The sequence below is a fragment of the Sus scrofa genome, chromosome 1 (genome assembly GCF_000003025.6).
Source record: "Sus scrofa isolate TJ Tabasco breed Duroc chromosome 1, Sscrofa11.1, whole genome shotgun sequence".
In the NCBI taxonomy this organism is placed as follows: domain Eukaryota; kingdom Metazoa; phylum Chordata; class Mammalia; order Artiodactyla; family Suidae; genus Sus; species Sus scrofa.
In genome coordinates, this window is record NC_010443.5 from 34,113,499 (window position 1) to 34,134,033 (window position 20,535).

General features: G+C 35.9%; 1 protein-coding gene across 1 annotated transcript in view; it reads right to left on the bottom strand.

The window, feature by feature from the left end:
* The window catches only part of LAMA2 (laminin subunit alpha 2), a 594,330-nt gene that overhangs the window by 348,087 nt on the left and 225,708 nt on the right, over positions 1 to 20,535 (bottom strand). Inside the window, 3 exon segments of the mRNA XM_021084463.1 lie at positions 6,240 to 6,357; positions 7,753 to 7,842; positions 10,835 to 11,014. Of these exon segments, the coding sequence (XP_020940122.1) occupies positions 6,240 to 6,357; positions 7,753 to 7,842; positions 10,835 to 11,014 (388 nt within the window).

Genomic DNA, 20,535 nt, shown 5'->3' on the forward strand with positions numbered 1-20,535 from the left:
ATATTAATGCCTATTCATATATTAGGAAACTGAGGCAAAGAGAAGTACAGTAACTTGCAAAAGCTAACCAAATCAATATCTTAAGCTAAACTCTGAGGTCAAGCTCCAGAGTCTGCAGGGCTAACCACTACCATAACCCTTTCAAGTTACCTCATGAGAGCGAAAAGATGCATAATAAGTGCCAAATGAGAGCTGATTTGCTCAGCAGGTGGGATCACACTGTTTTGTGCCAGGCTTGGATTTGGGTGTCCTCTTCATGACTTGGTAGTCATGGGAAGTAAAGATCTCCTTAATTTCACTAAAGCTCCGTTTCCATCCGAAACATGGAGTGGTCAATAGTAATTACCAGACTGGCATATTTAAAGGCATGGAGTGAGAAAAATGCATGTAAAATCATTCGCATAATGCCGTATAAATAAGTTTTCAATTGATTTGTATTTCTGCACTTCCTCTATTCTTCATCCTCTTTGTTTTCCTAGCCCCCTGTCTCCTCCTTTTGTTCTTTTCTCACATCGCAATAGAGGAGTTCAGAGAAGTGAAACATCACATCCTCAGAAAGAACTGGGTAAGATTTTGAAAAATGGGTAGAACTTATTTTAGAATGGGAACTAGGGAAAAGATATATAATGCAGTGTCCTCCCTCAGATGTTGAGTTTCTTAGGTATCCTTGCCTTGATTTCCACATACATATGTGTGTGCCTGCATGAGCACAGGTGTGTGCCTGGACACAGCTCAATCTTCTTTTTCACATTCTGCAAGGGGGGACATTTATATACTGTTTAAACTATTTCTTTTTACTAACCGTAAATAGCATAGCTCTTTCTCTATTACTACTATGTGTCTCCTAAGACTACATTGGGTACTTCTTGAATGGAAGGAGGTGTTTATCAGGTCCCTATTTTTTTTTATCAGGTCCCTATTAATGGGCAGTTACACTGTTTACAGTGGCACCTCTATAAATAACATGGAGTAGACACCAGGAGGATGATGGAGGTAGGGGTAGGAGGAGGCGTTCTGATGTTGCACTGCATCCCTTTTGCTAGCTGAGTTACTTTGAGAAGAAAATTCAAGACCTGGTGTCATTTTAGTACTTAAATCTTGGGTGGTTGTGAGAATGTGAATTGTCTAGCACAACACCTGGAAATGGAACATACTCTACCCCATAAATATCAGTAACAGTAGTATTAGCACCTGGGTACCAAGGACATGAATCATAACAGTTCCCATAGAGCTATCTGAGTACATCTATGGACTAAATTCCTGCCAGTAAAATTTCTAGTCAAGAGTCATGGGAAATTTTAACCAACTTGAAAAATTTCAACACCAAAATGCTATGCCAGTTACCTCCCCTCCAACAGATATGATAAAAAACTGTTCCCCCACAGCCTCACTGACACTGTATATTATCAACCTTTCAATTCAGTTTCTGGTCATAGTAAGCAACATTGTTGAGTGAATGAATGAATGCCTTAGTAAGTTCTAAAAAAAGCATTTTCACTGTTTTAATTGTTACTACCTTAATCATAAATGAGTGTGATACCTTTTTATATGGTCATAAGTCATACTATTTTCTGAGAAATGCTTGTTTTGATCTTGGCTCATTTGCAACAGGTTTTAATTTTTTTTTCTTATTGCTATGGAAGATCCAATATAGCATGAATGAAAAATATTGCCTGCCATAGCAGTAAACAAAAGGTGCTGCAGCCATCAAGCCATCATATAACAGCTGCTCTATGGTGAGCCCTAAGAGAACTCAGGATAGAAGTAACATCTACCGCTGCACTCACCCCCTTCCCTTCCTCCATGATGAACCCTGAGAGACTCAGGATGAGAGAACACGGGCCCAGATGGCTGAAGTACACACCAAAGAATGATTTCAGGGAGCTCAGACTCTTGCATCTTCCCATATACAGAAAAGTGCTAAATTTTAACATGAGCTATCTGATTTTCTTTCATTACCAGGTCTTTTAAACTACCCAATCTTAACTTGAGCTATCTGGTTTGCTTTGATTACCAGGTCTTTAAAACTACTTAGTCTTTCCTTGCAAAAACTTCTACATATCATGGCTCCCCCCTTGCCTCTTCAGAGCAGTCCCTCAGAAGTATCTGAGATGCTGTGTCCCAGCCCTAAGTCCTCAGTTTTGTCCACCACATAAAACATAACTCTCAACTTTTTAGTTGTACATTTTTTTCAGTCAACAATAGCAAGGATATTATCTCTTTGTCTTGTTGGTTGCAAATAGCTGCCTCAGTCTGTTGGCTTTTGATTTAGGGTATAGTATTCTTTCCATATTAATGGAGAGTTTTCAGATTTTATTCTAGGGATCATATCGTCACAAATATAAATCACTAGGCATTATAAACAGTTTTATATCTTTAGGACAATGTACAAGAATTCTTAAAAATCCTGTTGTAAAAATATATTGCAATGGATTTCCCGTCATGGCGTAGTGGTTAACAAATCTGACTAGGAACCATGAGGTTGCGGGTTCAATCCCTGGCCTTGCTCAGTGGGTTAAGGATCTGGCGTTGCCGAGAGCTGTGGTATAGGTTGCAGACGTGGCTCGGATCCCGAGTTGCTGTGGCTCTGGTGTAGGCTGGTGGCTACAGCTCAGATTAGACCACTAGCCTGGGAACCTCCATATGCCATTGGAGCGGCAAGAAATGGCAAAAGACCAAATATATATATATATATAGAGAGAGAGCAAGACGTAGTCAAGATTTCTGCTACCAGTATAACTAGAAGGAAATACAGTGGAATGCAAAATCTACTCTCACATTATTTGGAACTAGCATGGCAGACAGTACTTATAACTGCTAGCCAATACAGGTAAACATCGCTGCTTGAGGAGCAGCCCTTTTCACACTCCCTGTTTGAGGACCCTCTGCCTATAGCCCTGACTGCTGTTCAAAGGTCCTGGGCCTACAAGTCCATCTGCAGCCTCAGAGGACATGGAGAGTACCTACTTACAGAGTCATTTGTACTCTGTCATCAGCAGTTTGCTATTTCACAGAATGTTGAAGACATGATAGAAGCTGTCGTTAATGCAGGCTTAGCAATGGGATACATATATGTTGCACTTCAGAGCTATAACTTGCCTCGGATTAAGTTAGATTGGCAAAATTCCAAATTAAATTCAAATGAATTAGAAGGCAATTATTCATTTTATAGAAGGATTTGTCATATTACAGGATTTTTCTGAATATTAAGGTGATTAGAACACCCTTCAACTTGGAAAATGAAATTTTCATATGCCAAAACACAATATTTATACAAGGTTTTATGGTTAAGACCCTTATCTTTAATTTGTGGATTTTTTCAATTATTTTTTTAATTTGGAAATACAAACTCCCACCCCTCACACAAAGAAAGATAAAACTGTTTCACAATTCTTCTACTTATAAATATATATAGTAGCCAGTGGAAATCTCCTTTTGTGTGGCTTTGTCCATTCCTGTCACTAATGAGTTTGATCTATCCATTATGTTTCCTTGTTTAAACATATATGCGCAAGTGGAGAGTGGTAAAGAATTTTGCAGAGCCATTTAACGCTCCATCATTGTAACTGTGTGACAGAATGTCAGAGGCCATAGGAAGAATCCCTGTGCTACTCAAATGTTACTCCTACTTGTGACTGCTGATATCCCACAAGCAGAAGAGAAATGAATTAAATTCAAGGAAGTTTAAGAAGAAATATGCATGGGGTCATGTAACTTAAATTCACTCTTAGGAAAGAACGTCTGCTCTTATGGGGAGAAGCTATGGACATCCTGAGGGATGGTCAGGAATAAGGTTGGGAAAGATGAAAAAAGCAAAGGCTGGGCATCTGATACACCCCTTACAACAGTGGGTAGTGGTGGCCCATTCCTCTAGAAATGCCTCAGTAACAGCAGGTGTTTTCTATTCCAAAGTATCTTTACCAGCATGCAGACACAAACCAAAAAGCAAAAGAGGTTAAGAGGAGAAAATAAAGAGACTCAAAACATCGAAAGCATATGCAGAATCTTAAACTGAGATGTGTATTTTATGGTTGGCAAATATTTTATGATTAAAGTCAGTTATGATTCAGTAATTTTAAGGACTTATCATGCCTGACACATGACATGTAATATATTTTATTCAATAAATATAAAAAAAGTTGGCATTAGTTTAAAATGCTAGCCAAGCCTGTTTGGGAGGGCGTATATACCTACCGATCCGAAAAAAAAAAAATGTGATTAGGATTGATTCACTATAATACTAATATTTGAATTCAATTGAATTGGGCTTTCTGGCTAGTTCAGATTTATTGTTCAGGACAAGTTTGCTTTTATATCTCATCTTGGCCTGAGCAGATCTCCAGATACACAAGTTCCTCTAGCATCCCTGTCACCATGTTGGGACAGTTGACGATATTAGGCTACAAAGTCATCTGCTACCTTTCTCAGGTATTTCCCTTCAGAAGAAACTGGACATATGGGTTGTCTTCAAAAGTGATAATATTAAAGTACAAATGAGTACATGTTGGCACATGTTTGCATAGCCAGTTGTTTTTATTATTTTTCATTACTGGCTTTTTTTCTTGGTTGTCACTGTCCAGTAATTACTATAGCATAGCTTATGTTAATGATTGTCACTGATGCCATTTTTTTCATTTTATAATGATATTTTTTTTTCATTATAACTGGTTTATAGTGTACTATCACCTTTCTACTGTACAGCAAGGTGACCCAGTTACACATACATGTATACATTCTTTTTTCTCACATTATCATGTTCCATCATAAGTGACCAGATATAGCTCCCAGTGCTATACAGCAGGATCTCATTGCTTATTCATTCCAAAGGCAATAGTTTGCATCTATTAATCCCAAATTCCCAATCCATCTCACCCCTCCCCCTCCCCCTTGGCAACCACAAGTCTGTTCTCCATGTCCATGATTTTCTTTCTGTGGAAAAGTTCGTTTGTGCCAAATATTAGATTCCAGATATAAGTGATATCATATGGTATTTGTCTTTCTCTTTCTGACTTACTTCACTCATCATGAGAGTCTCTAGTTCCACCCATGTTGCTGCAAATGGCATTATTTCATTCTTTTTTATGGTTGAGGAGTATTCCATTGTGTATATATACTGCATCTTCTTAATCCATTCATCTTTCAATGGACATTTAGATTGTTTCCATGTCTCGGCTGCTGTGAATAGTGCTGCAATGAACATGTGGGTGCATGTGTCTTTTTCAAGGAGAGTTCTGTCTGGATATATGCCCAAGAATAGGATTGCTGGGTCATATGGTAGTTCCATGTATAGTTTTCTAAGGTACCTCCATACTGTTCTCCATAGTGGTTATACTGGCTTCCATTCCCACCAACAATGCAGGAGGGTTCCCTCTTCTCCACACACCTTCCAGCATTTGTTCTTTGTGGACTTATTAATGATGGCCATTCTGACTGGTGTGAGCTGGTATCTCATGGTAGTTTTGATTTGCATTTCTCTGATAACCAGTGATGGTGAGCATTTTTTCATGTGCTTGTTGGCCACCTGAGGCCATTTAACCACACATTTAAAATATTAATGCTTATTATTCAAGTAAATCCCCTTTTTTCCCTAACTTGATTTCTTGCCTTCCTCTAACTTTCACTCTCCTATTCTTCCCAGCTACTGCCTCCAAACACTACCCTTTAGTAAATACAACTAAAGAATCAGGGTCCTTTTTTTTCCCAGATAATAAACTGACTCAAACCTATAGGGTCTGATTTCTCCCTTCTGCCTTTTCTCCCATTTATTAGATGATGGGTGGTATTCAAAAGCTATTTACTAGGGGAGGAACTACAAAGGGAATAGACAGAAGGATCTTGAGCTATACTGGTTTCACAACTATTTTATAAACATGTATGTTTAGAAAGTTAATCCTACATCTGCTAGGTTTTTCCTGGATGTTTGTTCACATTTCTATATTTCTATTATACTATAAGCTGCAGATTGGCCCTGATGACCGTAAGTGTATTTTATGCTTTTATGTATTTCTCATAATCGTCACCTAGGTGTAAATTCATGGGTTATGGCAAATATTTGTTGAATTAAAAAAAAAAAGACTTAAACACTCTAAAACAAGAGTGTAAAAGAGCTTACCAGTGACTGCCTTGGATAAAATGTATGCACTGGAAATTTGTGCACACCTAGAATGAGCACATGTTTATATCAACTGTGTCCCTGGAAAGGAAAAATTATGAATGTTGCTTGCCTCTCAGGAACATACCTTCACATTCAGTTTTGGTCAGGAAAGTGCCTGCTCGCCAAGGTTTCTGATGGAATCCAGGACAGCACTGATCACAGCTATCACCACACGTGTTATGCTCGCATTCACAGCGGGATTTCTAGGGAAAAAACAAAAAATGGGGGGGGAGCATCCTTTCAGCATTCTTTGGAACCATAAGTGAGGAGCTTTCCCTGAATAACAGAATGGAGAGAAGAAAAAAACACTGGGACTATATTCCCAAATGCAAAACTCTTGTTAGTCTGGGAAGGAAAAGGTGCCAGCCTTGGGAGTGGGTATATTTGATCAACACAGCCTAGGGAGGGAGGTCTGGGTTGGTTCTGGTATTACTGAGCTCAAAAGTAGAAAAGAGCAGAGTCCCACTTAGGAGTGGTCTTGAAGACTGAAATCCTTTCTCTGATTCCCGAGATCCACAGATTTTCTGGGTTGGATTAATCCATTGTAAGGCTTTCCTCCAAGTACTATTAACATCTGCTGCAGGAATTGGTGAGAGAGTAGATTCCTAGGCATGGAGGGCCACGGATATAGCAGAAATCTAATACCCCAAGCCCAAAATCTCCTGTCTGTGTGTGTTTAAAGTACAGTCTTGTTTCATTGCATGGAACTGGCCCTCTAAGGCTGCCCTGCGGGCTTTCAAAGCTTGGGAAATACTGCTTATCAGTACTCACGATAAATAGTGCCCACACCCTGCAGAGAGCAGCACCAAAACCTTGCCCAGAAAAAAAAGCCAGGGTTTTGAATCTTCTCTAGGAGGGAACTCTATGATGCATTAGTCAGAAAACTAGTTTTGAGAAAAATACCATTTGTATCAGTTTTCACAGGAAAAAAAAAAACTTTACGTAGGTAGCTATATTCACTGTTCTTACTACTCAATATATTTCTTCCATATGTTATACAGTACATGATTTTTGTGTTTCACCAGTTTGTTTATGACAGAAAAACAGATGCTCATCCATCTTCTGTTTTTCAGTTATGTTCACTTAATACAATGTCATTAATGAAAAATTCAACCCCAAACCATTCCAGTGTTTTCAACACTCTCTTGAATACTCTCTTCCACTGTACTCCTTACTGCCTCTGTCCTACCTCAGCTTCCTGTTCCATGGTCATTTATATTTACTCATGCACATTTTTCATTTGTTTGCATTAATTTTCTGATGAAAATTCTTAAAAGAAAGGGTTAGGTCGATTGATAGCAGGCATTTTCTAAAGCTAAATCATAAAGCAGGCTGTCATAGCTAGAGAGGTTTCAAAATAGATAGACCGGTTTGGAGCCTTTTTGGAAAAAACTAATCTGTTTTCTGATACTGTGATGCCTGCCTTCAAAGTCTATCATCCTAACTGCCAGCTCTATTTCACCCGGCATGGCTTTCTGTTACACCATCTAAGTGGGGACCTGACACCCATTCACAGCGCCCCTGCCAGCAAAGTTTCTCATGAAGCATTTTACAGTTCAGAGCTTCATTTTCCCTAAGCATCCTATAAATATACATACATTTGTCACTGGATCAAGTGGACAAGCCCTGGCATGACCATAGCAGATGCACATCCCTCCAACCGAAATATCCTTGATGGAGTAGTAATACTGCAAAAAGCAATCCAGAGAGAAATCCTGTTAAGAAGACTGCAAGGTGAAAGTAACAAAGGGAACATTCAGTTAAGAACTTGGCTTTCTGTCTGTATCCTTAGTTTGAAGCACAAGTAAGTCCTCACATTGCAACCATAGCCTCAAAGACAAAATGCCTCTAATTTACGTTTGGTGGGCATTTTAGAATGTTCTTTCTTGTGGACAGCCCAGAGTCCGTACTGGAGTACTTATTATTGAGAGCAAATTGTTATGGGGTGGGAGGAGCAAGGACAATAATTCTTCATAAAAGTTGAAATAAAAGAAAACGTCTTTTATTGTCATTACAGGAACTTCAGTGATTTATATGCAGACTGTTTTACTTGACGGATTTGAAAGGAATCAACAAATTTAGGGGAAATCACGCTCATAACAACACACTTCTTAACCATATCAAGAAGGAAATGAAAAGTAATTACCTACACGTTTGATTTAATGTAATGTAAGGAGTAAACTAGATGTGTGGAACACGTTTTTTTCATTATTAAACTGGGCATGCAATGACTTTCCTGAGTTAATGTAGAACTATGTTTCTAATTATTTTCATCTATCCATCTATTTTTAAAAGATTATTAATAATTATAGAACTGGGCTATTTTTAAATTTTAATTAATTTGTATAGAACATTTTATAGTTGTAAGAGTACTTCACATTATCTTATGGAATCTCAGTGGTAGATAATTCTCTTATTCCAATTACTTACATTAAAAAACTCCCACACATTTAGTGAGAATAAGTACGTAGACACAGATCTAAGTTCCCTGGCTAAGACTTCCCTTTTTCCATCTACTTCTTTTAAATTTTTTTCTTTTTGTTTGTGTTTATTGTTTCCATATAACATCCTTTATAATATTTGTATTACTTTACCTATGTGGTATACTTTGATCTTATACTAATGTAACTTGGTAGGAAGTTTAGCGAACATAAAAGTTTGCTACTTGCTAACTTCATAACCTAATAAGGCAGATACAAATAGAGAGAGCTGCTCAGAACGCTGATACAGTAGTTTTGTAAATGTTTTTAAAATTGAGGTTTGTTTTAAATATAAATGTATAATGCTTCATTTTTTGAGTCATGAAGAGGAGCTAAAATTCAATATCCTATTTTTATGTTTATATTTATATGCAGTGTTTACTGAACTTGAGTCCTTTTAAAAACCATATTTATATGTTGAATTTACTGCACTATTTTAAAGGTTTATTTACAATGAAGTTATAAATAATAGATGTGCACCCCAACCGCCTCTCTGCCTCTGTAAAAGATGATAAAAGGAACATATTTATTTCCATTGATTTTTTCTTTGATAGATATACTGTCAGCAAAGATTAAATTTCACTTCAAAATTATTCCGTAGTATATATTTTTTAAGTCATGCAAAAATTAAAAATAAACGATTTTTTTTAAATCAGTGGGAAATCTAAACTTTGCTGTTAAATAATGATTAGTTTTGCATAACACAATTTACAATACAGTACAAAGTAAAATTATTTCAGGTTTGGAAAATACAGGGCACTAAAATGTGTTGTATGGGATGTAAAACTTTAAAAGTTTTTCTGTAATGATGGAGAAGTGAGGTGTGGGTAATGAGAAGAGAAAATGTGAGGGGTACTTAGGAGTTGTGAAAAGCACTGCCTTTCAATATTCAGCCTGCAGGTTCAGCAATTCGCAACTGGTAACAAGAGTCTAACCTCAGTATGGTCATTCTGGAATGGTGTTTTGTCTCATAAGCTATTTCTCCCTACAATCCTCTTTTGACCTCCATGTCTAGTCATATAGCAGATATTCTGTTAGCGTGTATTTGCTTTATGAATTTCCAGCTGAACTGACCTACTTGGTAATAATGTTTTGGTTATGTAGCAGCCTATAAGGGAGATGACATAAAACAGTGAATCTAGCAGGGCATGGATGGCAGGAAGCACAGCTAACACTCACAGCAAACTGGGCTCATCATCCATGTCACAATCTCTCAAATCCCCATTTAACATTGGAAAACAACGCTCTGCTAGCTCTTGGTTTCAGTGATCTGTTGAAAGGCGCTATATAACCTTTTTTTCTGATATAAAATTCATAAAGGTAAATAAAATAATACAGAGAATCATCTTTTTCCTACCGCAGAGCTTTTTTGGACAATGTCTTCTGATTCGTTAATGAAGCACACAGCAATTATTTGATTAGACAAAATGGTCCACAGACCAGTAACATGAATATCACCTGGAACTTGTTAGAACTGTGGTTTCTCAGCACTGCTCTAGACCTACTGACTTGGAACCTGCATTTTCACATCACCAGCTGATTTGTGCACATTAAAGTTTAAGATATATCAGGATGTGATGTGATATGCCTGCTGTGTGTGCGCACTCTTGATAGAAAATGTGTTTCTTAGTGTGAGTTGCAACCAAATATGTTCCAAAGCCCATGCACTCCCTGGAGGAATCTCCTAAAGTCAATTATAATAGTACAGATCAAAGTGTGGAAAAACTCATTTAGTCCTCAAAAATAAGATTACAGGTGTTCCTGCTATGGCACAATGGGATCAGTGGTGCCTTGGGAGTGCTGGGATGCAGGTTCATCCCCGGCCTGGCACAGTGGGTTAGGGATCTGGCATTGCTTCGTCTGTGGTTTACATCCCAGTTGCAGCTCAGATCTGATCCCTGGCCTGGGAACTCCATATGCCGCAGGGTGGCCAAAGAAAACAATAATAATAATAATAATATTAATATTACAAAGCAGGTATTTGTATCTTGATTGTGCCAAAAGGGAAATGAAAGTTTAGAAGTATTAGAAAGTTTGATAAATTTTACACAGCTAATAAGTGGTAGAGCTTGGACTTAGCAAAGGAAGGTCTGTGGAATTTTAAAGTCACTGAAGAGTATTTTTAAAAATTATTTACAGACAATTAAAACAAAAGGTGCATTATCATTCCCAGGCTCCAAGATAATGCATCATAACTTACTCTTCGCGTAACAATGGGGTCAATTTCTCTTGGATCTTTGTGAGCAAACATCATCAAATCGGCATTCAAGGTGCGGATTCTCTGAAATCTCAGGCGAATATAGCGAGCAGAAGTAAATTCTAGCAGTTCAGGAGAAGGATCATCAGCACTGGGTCGCCCATTGATCAAAGAGATGTGAATCTATAGAATATGGGAGATAATTTAACAATTAAGGTTACCAACATTAAATATGTGGTTTTGTTGGATTTTTATTAGAAAAACAGAGTTAAGCTCCCCTTCTCCCAGTTAGTCAGGCAGATACAGTCTCATTTACTTACTGGAATGCAGTGAAGTAATTGAGGAATTTTATGAATGTTTTGACACATGAACACCCAATTCATTAATTTGTATTTTAGGTGTTCTCTATATACTGCGATTACTCATATCTCTCTGTACCAAGGCATTGCATCTACTTGGACCTTCCTGGGGTTTCCACAAATTCTTAAATAGGTCATTATTTTTTTTCTGAAAATTATCACTCCTTGAAATTATATACTTTGGTATACAGGTAAAAATCAGAAAACTTAGTTTAAAAAAGTTAGAAAAAATCAGACAAAAACAAGACCATTAGGAACTTTATTCATTTTTATTCTGAACTTGCAAGTATCTAATTATATAACCTTAAAATATAGAAAGCAAAAATTGACACATTATAAGAAAAACTGCACAAACCTCCAATTACAGTGGGAAATTTCAATAAGTTGTGGGTTTTTTTTGTCTGTTTTTAGTAATTGATAGATCAAGAAGGCAAAACTTTATCAATGAAATGATACATCCTGTGAAAAATACACTCTGAAAATACATTAATACCTGGATAGAATGATATATTTTTCAGCAAAAATAATTTAGCATAATTGACACCAGAAGAAATCAAATCTAATCTAATCATACCATTTTCCATGAAAAAATGGACAAATGGTCAAGGAGCTCCCCTTCCAAAGTACATGAAGCTTACATGCTCTCACAGGGATTTCATGAGGGCAGAGAATTCTAAATCATTTGCTAAAATAAGAAGTACTTCCATCACAGATAAAGGAATTATTTTTCTAATGCAAAAATAACCCCTACGAGTCAACAATAAAAAATACCAACAACATAAAAAACAGAAAAAAGCTGTAAGGGGACAATTCAAAGAGAGGGAAACAGAAATGGCTGTTAAACTTTTAATAAGACAGTGAACATCATTTATACGAGAACTGTTCATTAAAACCACTCTAAAAAACTCTTCCATATTTTCAAGTTGTCAGAGCCCCAAAATATTAATAATACTCCCCAATGTCAAGACTGAAGAGCTACAGGAATTCTCATACACTTACAGGTGTGAGCATAAAATGGCACAGACCCTTACAGAGGTGAATTTAGCAATAACCGCCCAAATTGCAAATTTTTACTTAGAAATTGCTCTTTTTGGAAATTATCCTACAGATGTTATATGCATCATTAGTCAGCAGATAATTAATGATATATAAAAATACATATAATTTCTATGGAATTTTTTGGTTATAGCAAAAGAATGGAAACAATCTAATATCCATCAGTGGTTAAATAAATTATACGTCTATATGGTGAATTATGTGTACTATAAATAAGAACGAGGAAACTCAATATACTGATAGGAATAAGTACTTTCACTTTTTCGAACTTTGTAAATGCTTCATTACCTATGCAATAAATCCAATCAAATCAACATTGTTAAAGAAATTGAAACTGAGTGGTAGGTTTTGGACGAAAACACACACACAGCATGTGGACACAGACACAGGAGGCTAAAAGAGACAGGAATGCAAGAAGAAAGGAGTCCTGTGCTGGACCCAAAGCTATTCAGGAACACGACAGTCTGAAAGTGCACTGGGAACTGTGACTAGAGATCACCCGCTGGAATTTTCATCCTCTTTTGCAAGATGATAGATCATGTGTGTTAATTATATTTTTTGACAGGAGAGGCAATATGTGTTTTCATTCCTAACATTCTGCATTTAGATAATCCCCGAGAGCATTTTACAAACTGACTGCCAATAAACTACTGAGTCGCTAGAGGAATAAATACAGCAAACTCTGAGATGAGAAACTAATTCTGATGTCACAAAGAATAGACTTAAAATGCCTCATGATAAAAATATGAAATGTCTCAGCTAATTGAGTCTACCTTGGATACTTAGTCAAGAATAAATTCACTTAATCAACATTTGAGGATGACAAAATGCAAGGTCTCCTACATACTGAATCTCAAAATACAAAATATTCTCCTTCTAAAAGAAAATTCTAAAAGGGTCAAGTAGATCTTGTATATTCTCCTCAGTTCTGGCATCTAGTATGTGAGACAAAAATGTGTTTAAAATCAAATTGTCTCATTTAACATCAATTAAATGTTAAAGAAGGAATAAACAGATGCATAAAGCAATTAAAATGAGTTCCCCTTAGACATTAATTTTGGCGCCCAAAAAATCACCAGCACCTTTGAATTCATGCTTAAATTTCTGTCTTTCAAGCTCTTCCTTGACTGCTCCTAAAAAATGCTATATGAAAGGAGGAAATCAGTACATGTCTAGGATTAAGTTTTCTGAAAATTACTAAGGTTTATTTGGCATTGATACTATGGTGGACTGTATTTGTGCTGTACATGGAATAAGTAAGCGCCTCATTTATACATACGGGAACTTTACAAAAAACAGTGCACATGTTCTCATTTAGGTTAATAAACCATATGATAACTACAGAAAAGATTCAGCAAAAGAACACTTCTCCTCACAGCTTTGGTATTTTCAACAAGCTACTCCGCCAAGAGCTCTTGTGAGTATAGTCAGTCCCAAGCTGTTTCTGAGATATAAAACCAGACAGCTGTTTGGCCATGTTGTGTGCAGCTTACTGCCATCATTTTTTTTTCTTTTTACACTTTTCTTTTCTTAACTCTTTCAAAATAAATCATAATACTGGATAGGATATACCACTGGCATTTCGCCGTGTAATTCCATGTCCACTGGATAGTTTAGCATACGTCCTGATTTCCTATGGGGTGACAACTAGAGGGTGTCTGTCTTTAAAAAGATGAAAAGTATCAGTCCTCAAGACTACCACCGTATTGCTGCAAGGCCTGGGAAGTCCGTGGCACTCTAGCATCTTCTGAAATAATTTCCACTACAGACATGTTGGTGGATATATGCTCACGCTGTCAAAGGAATTCATACCAACTGAAAATATCAGCCTGATTGAAAACCGTTTTTCTTTTTAGATTTTAAAATTACACTCTTCTTTGAAATCAGTTTTTACAGATAGAGGAAAAACCCATTAGAGATATATTTTTATGACCAAATGACTAAATCAATATTACATTCCACCTATCCAAATAAGTATGCTATGTAAACTGGCTTCCCTTTGCAGATGGATAAGAAGTTCATGCCTCTATGGCATTTTTACTTTCATTATTACAATATAATTTAAAGATGGTTTATGCAGTAACTAGTAAATTTCTAGTATGGATGATAGTCCCTTATTATGTTTTTCTATTTCTATAACTACATCTGCTTTACGTTACTGCAAGAGCTATATTCCTAATATCCTCCCCAAGTTTGTTGAGTGAATGGATGTGGTAGAAATGAAGGCTACTCAAGGATCAATATAAGGATAAGAAAACTTGAAATGAGTAGTCAAATGGATGGAATTAACCTGAGGTGCTCTGAGAACATTTTAAAATCCCCTTTGATATATCAGTTTCTAAGGGTGCCAATGAAGTTGGTACAATGGTTTGAAAGGAAGATGACCCCAGGAAATACAACAATAATTTCACATGTGTAGGATGAGATTAGCTACCTGTAGGTGTGGTCAAAGAATGTGTAATGTGTATATAAATGAGTGAGTGAGACTTATGAGAACCTCTTATATCTAATCATGATTAATATGATATTAGTTCAGAGAGGGAGAATAAAGTCACAATGGTAACTTTGAAAAATGAACCCAACCGCTTGTATGTTATGTTACTCGGGGCATGGAAAAGAGAGAACGCGTATGTTTGGAGAAAGGAGGTGAAATGTATGAAGCTTAGGAAAAGGTGACAGTGCAACAATTTGCCACTGTGTTTCTAGCACAGAGTAAACAAAGGTTCTGACTCTGGCTCTGGGGGGTTAACAGGAACTCCAAGTGGTCAATGTTCAGTCTCTGTCATACTTGATCTTCTAGCAGCATTTGAAACTACGGATTTCTCCACTTATATTCAGGAGAGTACACTGTCTTTGCTTTCCTCCAACTGCTCCAGCTACATCTTGTCAATTCCCCTCACTAACTATCTTCTCTCCTCCCTAACTTTCTAATATTGTAGTACCACAGTGCCCAGTCCTTGCCTTATCATACTTACTGGATCAGTTCTATCCATACTTAATGACACTACCAGAGTTCACAGATTTAAATACACTACACTAATGCCTCCCACACTTCTCTCTCCAAACTTGCTCTCTCCTCTGAAGATTGGGATGCAGAATTCAACTGCTCTTTGATCTATTTATGTGGCTTTCTAACAGGTATCTCAAACTTATATCTCAAACTTGAGTGCCTGCTCTTCATCACCAGTGTCTCCAATCCCACTAAATAATTTTATCCTTTCAACTATCTAGAACAACAACTTGGAGTCATGCTTGCCTGCTTTAGTTTTCCTTCTTTCTACACCCAGTTTGTCTGCAAATCTTGTTGGCTTTACCTTCATAATATATCCAGCATCCAAACACTTCTCACCACCTCCATTAAAACCATCTCTGTGCAAGATTTCATCATCTTGTATCCAGGCACTAAAATAATGATCTCAACAGGTCTTCCTGCTCCAATTCTTAGAGTCTATTTGCAACAAAAAGCTCTTTCATTTGTTTGTTTGTTTTCCATTTTTTAAAAGTTTTAGTAAATGTTTCCATAAATTTAATCTCTGTATTCTTTTAAAAAGCACAAACTTAATAGTAATAATTTAAAATACTTAGACCAAACAAAGCCAACTCTTACTCATGCTGCAAGTTGGTCAATGTTTCCTTTACTTTGCCAGATGATCTTCAATAATTTCTGCAAAGAAAGAGATTCCTCTTCGATAGGTTATGTGCAAGAGGTAAAACCTGTCACCTTTATGAAAATACTGTAAACCATAGCAAAAGAAACCCATTCCCATCTCAAGTCCCATGCCACAATCACGTTCATCATTAGCAAACTGCATGAAAGTCATTATTTCTTGAATAAGAGCAAAAGCTTTTCTTCTCTCATCATTTGGGACCTCAACAAATGGCTTGCAATTTTTTTTGAGGTTAGCAGCTGTTTCGGGGAACTACATAAATATTCCTTATAAAATATAACTCTGGTCTCATCATGCTTTTCTGTAAAACCTTCCAATGCTTCCCTATTTCATTATCAATACAAACCAAAATTTTTACAATGAACTGTCAGATCCTATACTATCTGCAATGCCACCTCCCCACCCCTACCCTCTGATATTTCCAATGGAGAAAACAATGGCGTTTTGGAGCTCTTTTCTTACTTTTTCCCTCCTCCACCCTGCTGCAGCCAGGCTGCCATCTTTGTTCAAGCATACCAGGTAGGCTTTCACCTCAGGTTTTTAAATTTGGAGTCCCTTGCTGGAATGTTATTTTCCCAGATATTGCAATGCTCACTTTTTCATTTCATTCAAAACTTGCTCAGATAGATCTTCGCAATAATTCCTTCCATGACTCTCTAATACAGTGTAATTTTTTTTTCCCACAGTGCTTTTCTACTAACATGCCATAAATATGATTTACCTCTTTACCTTGCTGATTATTTCTCTCCACTCTCTAGAACAAAAGTCCAAGAGTTCAGGAATTTGTATTTTGTTAACTGATAAAATTCCCAGATAGGCTAATACCTAAATAAAACTGAGTGTTAGGTAAAGATTTTTAAATAAAGAAACTTATGTAAATTCTAAATAGCAAATTCAACTAGCTTCCAACCTGAAAATCAATTTCACTGAATAATTATCAGATATTTCTGTTATTATATGTTGAAATCTTTGAGTATGGTTTTTCCACAGAATGAAATTAAAGACAGTAATCCTCAATATCATTTTCTACCCAAGCATTTTGAGTTAAGTTGATTTAGAGAAAATCAGGAATTAACAGCTTTGATCAAGATTTCCTTACATCTAGGTCTACTACATTTGTTAATATTAGTCAAACATTCGTTAACTTTATTCTCTATTACACAAAGCTTCATTTTGACAGGGTATTTTCAGCTGAGGACATCCAAATGTCATCGACATTGTATTTCAACTGAAGAACTATTCAACTTAATTTTAACCAGAGCAAAATGGACCTTACCTTTTGGTTATTTCCTTCTTTGTACAAATCATATTCTGACTATTTCATAGTCCAACCCATAAATGATATGCTATTATCTGTAGAAGAGTCCATGAGAACACAATAGCATATATTTAAATTAGAAAGTAGATTCCTTAAACCCTATGTACATGTAATAACTATCGATAAGGTTAATTAAAAATTACAGAGTATTTTGCTTCTAAAAGAAAAGATTTTACTAAATGTATTATCATCTTTATGGATTGTCATTAGTTTTATTTTCTATAACTGAACAGCTATTGAAAAATAACCTTACCTTATCGGACCAATAACCTTTCTTTCTTATCACTGCAGTTTTTAAAAACTTTCCAAATTAATGCAATATTTTTAAAGTTTTAAAAATATGAAAATACATGAATATATGAAAATTAATGCATGGATAATAAAAATACACTGGATAAATAAAAACTCATGTCATTTACAATACAAGTTAATAAAATATTTAAACATTTCAGAGTAGCTATTTCTCTATCTTTAGGTTCTTAATGAGGAAATGCGGTATTATTAAATGAATCTTTTTCCAGTCCATTATTTCCAGTTATATCAGGCACAGTTTATTAAAGTCTTCTTTCTCTTTGGCTCATATTTTGTTATTTCCTCCAACTAATGTCTTTAATTTTCATGATTACTTTTATTAATTCTAATACTGCTCATTTTCACAGCCAGAAAATGAAATACTCTGAAGGCTTGAAACACATGTGGACAAAGCTTTGCAGACAAAGCTTCATTTCTGGTCCACCTCTGCATACTTCAATATTTCTCATCCATTCATTTAGTCAGTCACTCATTCATTCAAAAATATTTACTGAATGCTTATTACATTCTAGGTCACTGAAGCATTTTCACTCCCCCTCTTGTGTTATGATCTAACGCACTTTTGGGACTTTCGTCAAAGACCTTTTATGTCTCTTTACTGCTCCTATTAGCACAACATACTTTATACATCTTTAAAGTTTCAGTTAAAATGTCAGTTCTGCCCTTCCATGAATACAGCCTGTCTTGGAGCTCTTCCTATGAATTCTCTGAGTCTACTATTATCATTGCCTGTTTACTTGTTTGTGTCTGATACCAGACTGTAAGCTGAGGGGTAATATGAACTTTGTCTTATTTACAATATGGTCTTAGTGATTAACATAGTGAGTAGCACACAGTAGATTCAATAATTATTTGTTGAATGAATAAATCAACATCAGTGTCCAAATATTTCAGACTGTAATAGAATTCCCAATGAATTAATTTTCTTCACTCATTCACAATTTTTGTATTGTATATATGGTTTACATTTTGACTTTGTATCTATTTTGCCTATATTTTTAATTTCATTATTGGATGTACATTAATTTTTGCATAAATTTTATTTGTCATAATTTAATAAATCTCATTAGAGGGGTAATAATTCAAATACCTAAAAATATTATATGAGAATTTCTGTAGCCCCAACATTTGGATAAATCATCAAGAAATTGTTTAAGTAACTAGTAGAGCCATTTTTGAAGATAAAAATAACACAATATACTTGTATATCCTAAGTGTTTCAATATTCCTACTTCCCAGAAATGGAAAGATTTTCCTTTCATGCAGAGTGCAGTGTACTGAATTATTTTGGGAGGTCTCTAATAGACATCACACTATCATTAGAAGTTTGCAAGCCAAACCAAAACAGCTACTATTCTTCCATGACTACTGTGTTGCTGGAAAAGTTATATATGTTTTTATTTTTTTTTGCTCTTTAGGGCCACACCACGGCATATGGAGGTTCCCAGGCTAGGAGTCTAATCAGAGCTACAGCTTCCATCCTAGGCCACAACAACATGAGATCCAAGATCTAAGCCACATCTGTGACCCACACCACAGCTCAGGCAATGCCAGATCCTTAACCCACTGAGCAAGGCCAGGGATCCAACCCGCAACCTCATGGTTCCTAGTTGGATTTGTTTCTGTTGCACCACAATGGGAACTCCTAATATTTTAATATGTAAAATGTTGAAGACTGTGTGACATTAACTTCCTTAACTAACCTCTTCCAAGAATATAAGAAAATGTTGGCTTAATGAACTATTTAACAAATATGACTATATTACTGACAAGACTACCCTAAGCTTAGGCTTAACAGGTCTTTTGCAGCTCCTATAAAACTATTTTCCTTTTGACACCTAATTGGTTTCAATTGCCCCTGAAACTTAAATGCTTTCTTCCTGTTCCTTAGAATTATAATTATCGAATTTGTTATTCCTGGATGAAAGCTTTTCCTTCCATGAAATACTTACACAGATTCATCACTGTCAAAGCAATGATCATCAATAAACTACAGTAGATAAGAAAATCAGTTTTCTTTGATGAGTATTTGTCATCTTATGTTTTTATTTTTCTTTCTTAATGAAACTAGTTAATATATTGTGCTCCAAAAGTTGTGTAGCTTGTCTCTTGGTCAAAGAAGAGTACCTCCTCTCCCTCTGTCTCTGTCTTTCTCTCTATCTCTCTGTATCAGAGTTACTCAGAGTTATTTATTTTTCATACCAAACCAAGATTTCATGTGGCAGTGCCTTCTAACAACTATGGAATTAACACACAGAAGGACTGAGTGTCTTGGAAAGATCAAAAACAGAAGCAAAGCCTCAGCCGTTTTAGTAGTTCCAATTTTCTCAAAGTTTCAAAATTGGTATGGTCCTTCTTTTCAAAAAGCTTCTGGTGGTCTTTCTGCTTTCTACAAGTCAAAGCAATCCAGCAAAGTATTTAATTCTAAGCCCTTTGAGCTTAGGTTAGTTTCATCTGAAACCTGTCCAGATGGGTGACATGTAATCCATCATAATTGAATGGAAGATCCCACTGGTCATGATGTATTAAAGACATAGTGACAACTAAGTCCTTGAAATTTTCAAAAAGGGGAAATAATTACTAAATGTTAAATATCACTCCCTTTTTTTGTCTAAAAGGATATTGACACACATGAGCTCATTTTATATCTATTTTAACATTTATAATTATTTTCAAATAGTAATTTTCAAAAGTATTCCAAGTTGGAAATTTTTCATTTATATTTTTCTTTCTCCAGTTAAAGTATATAATCTTTGCATGGATAAAGAAGAGTTATCAAAATAGGTTTTCTCCTTCTCTTTTGGGAGTACTTCTTTTAATTTTTATCAAATGCAGATGTTATTACTAAATCTTCATGCTGTTGAGCAAAGACTATATAGGGATACAGACATCATCTGAAATTCACAGCAAGGAAAGAATCCTAAAGGAGTAGTTTCAGAGCAGACCATGAGGGGAAACTCTCCAGAATAAGAATTCTTTCACTCTCCTCAA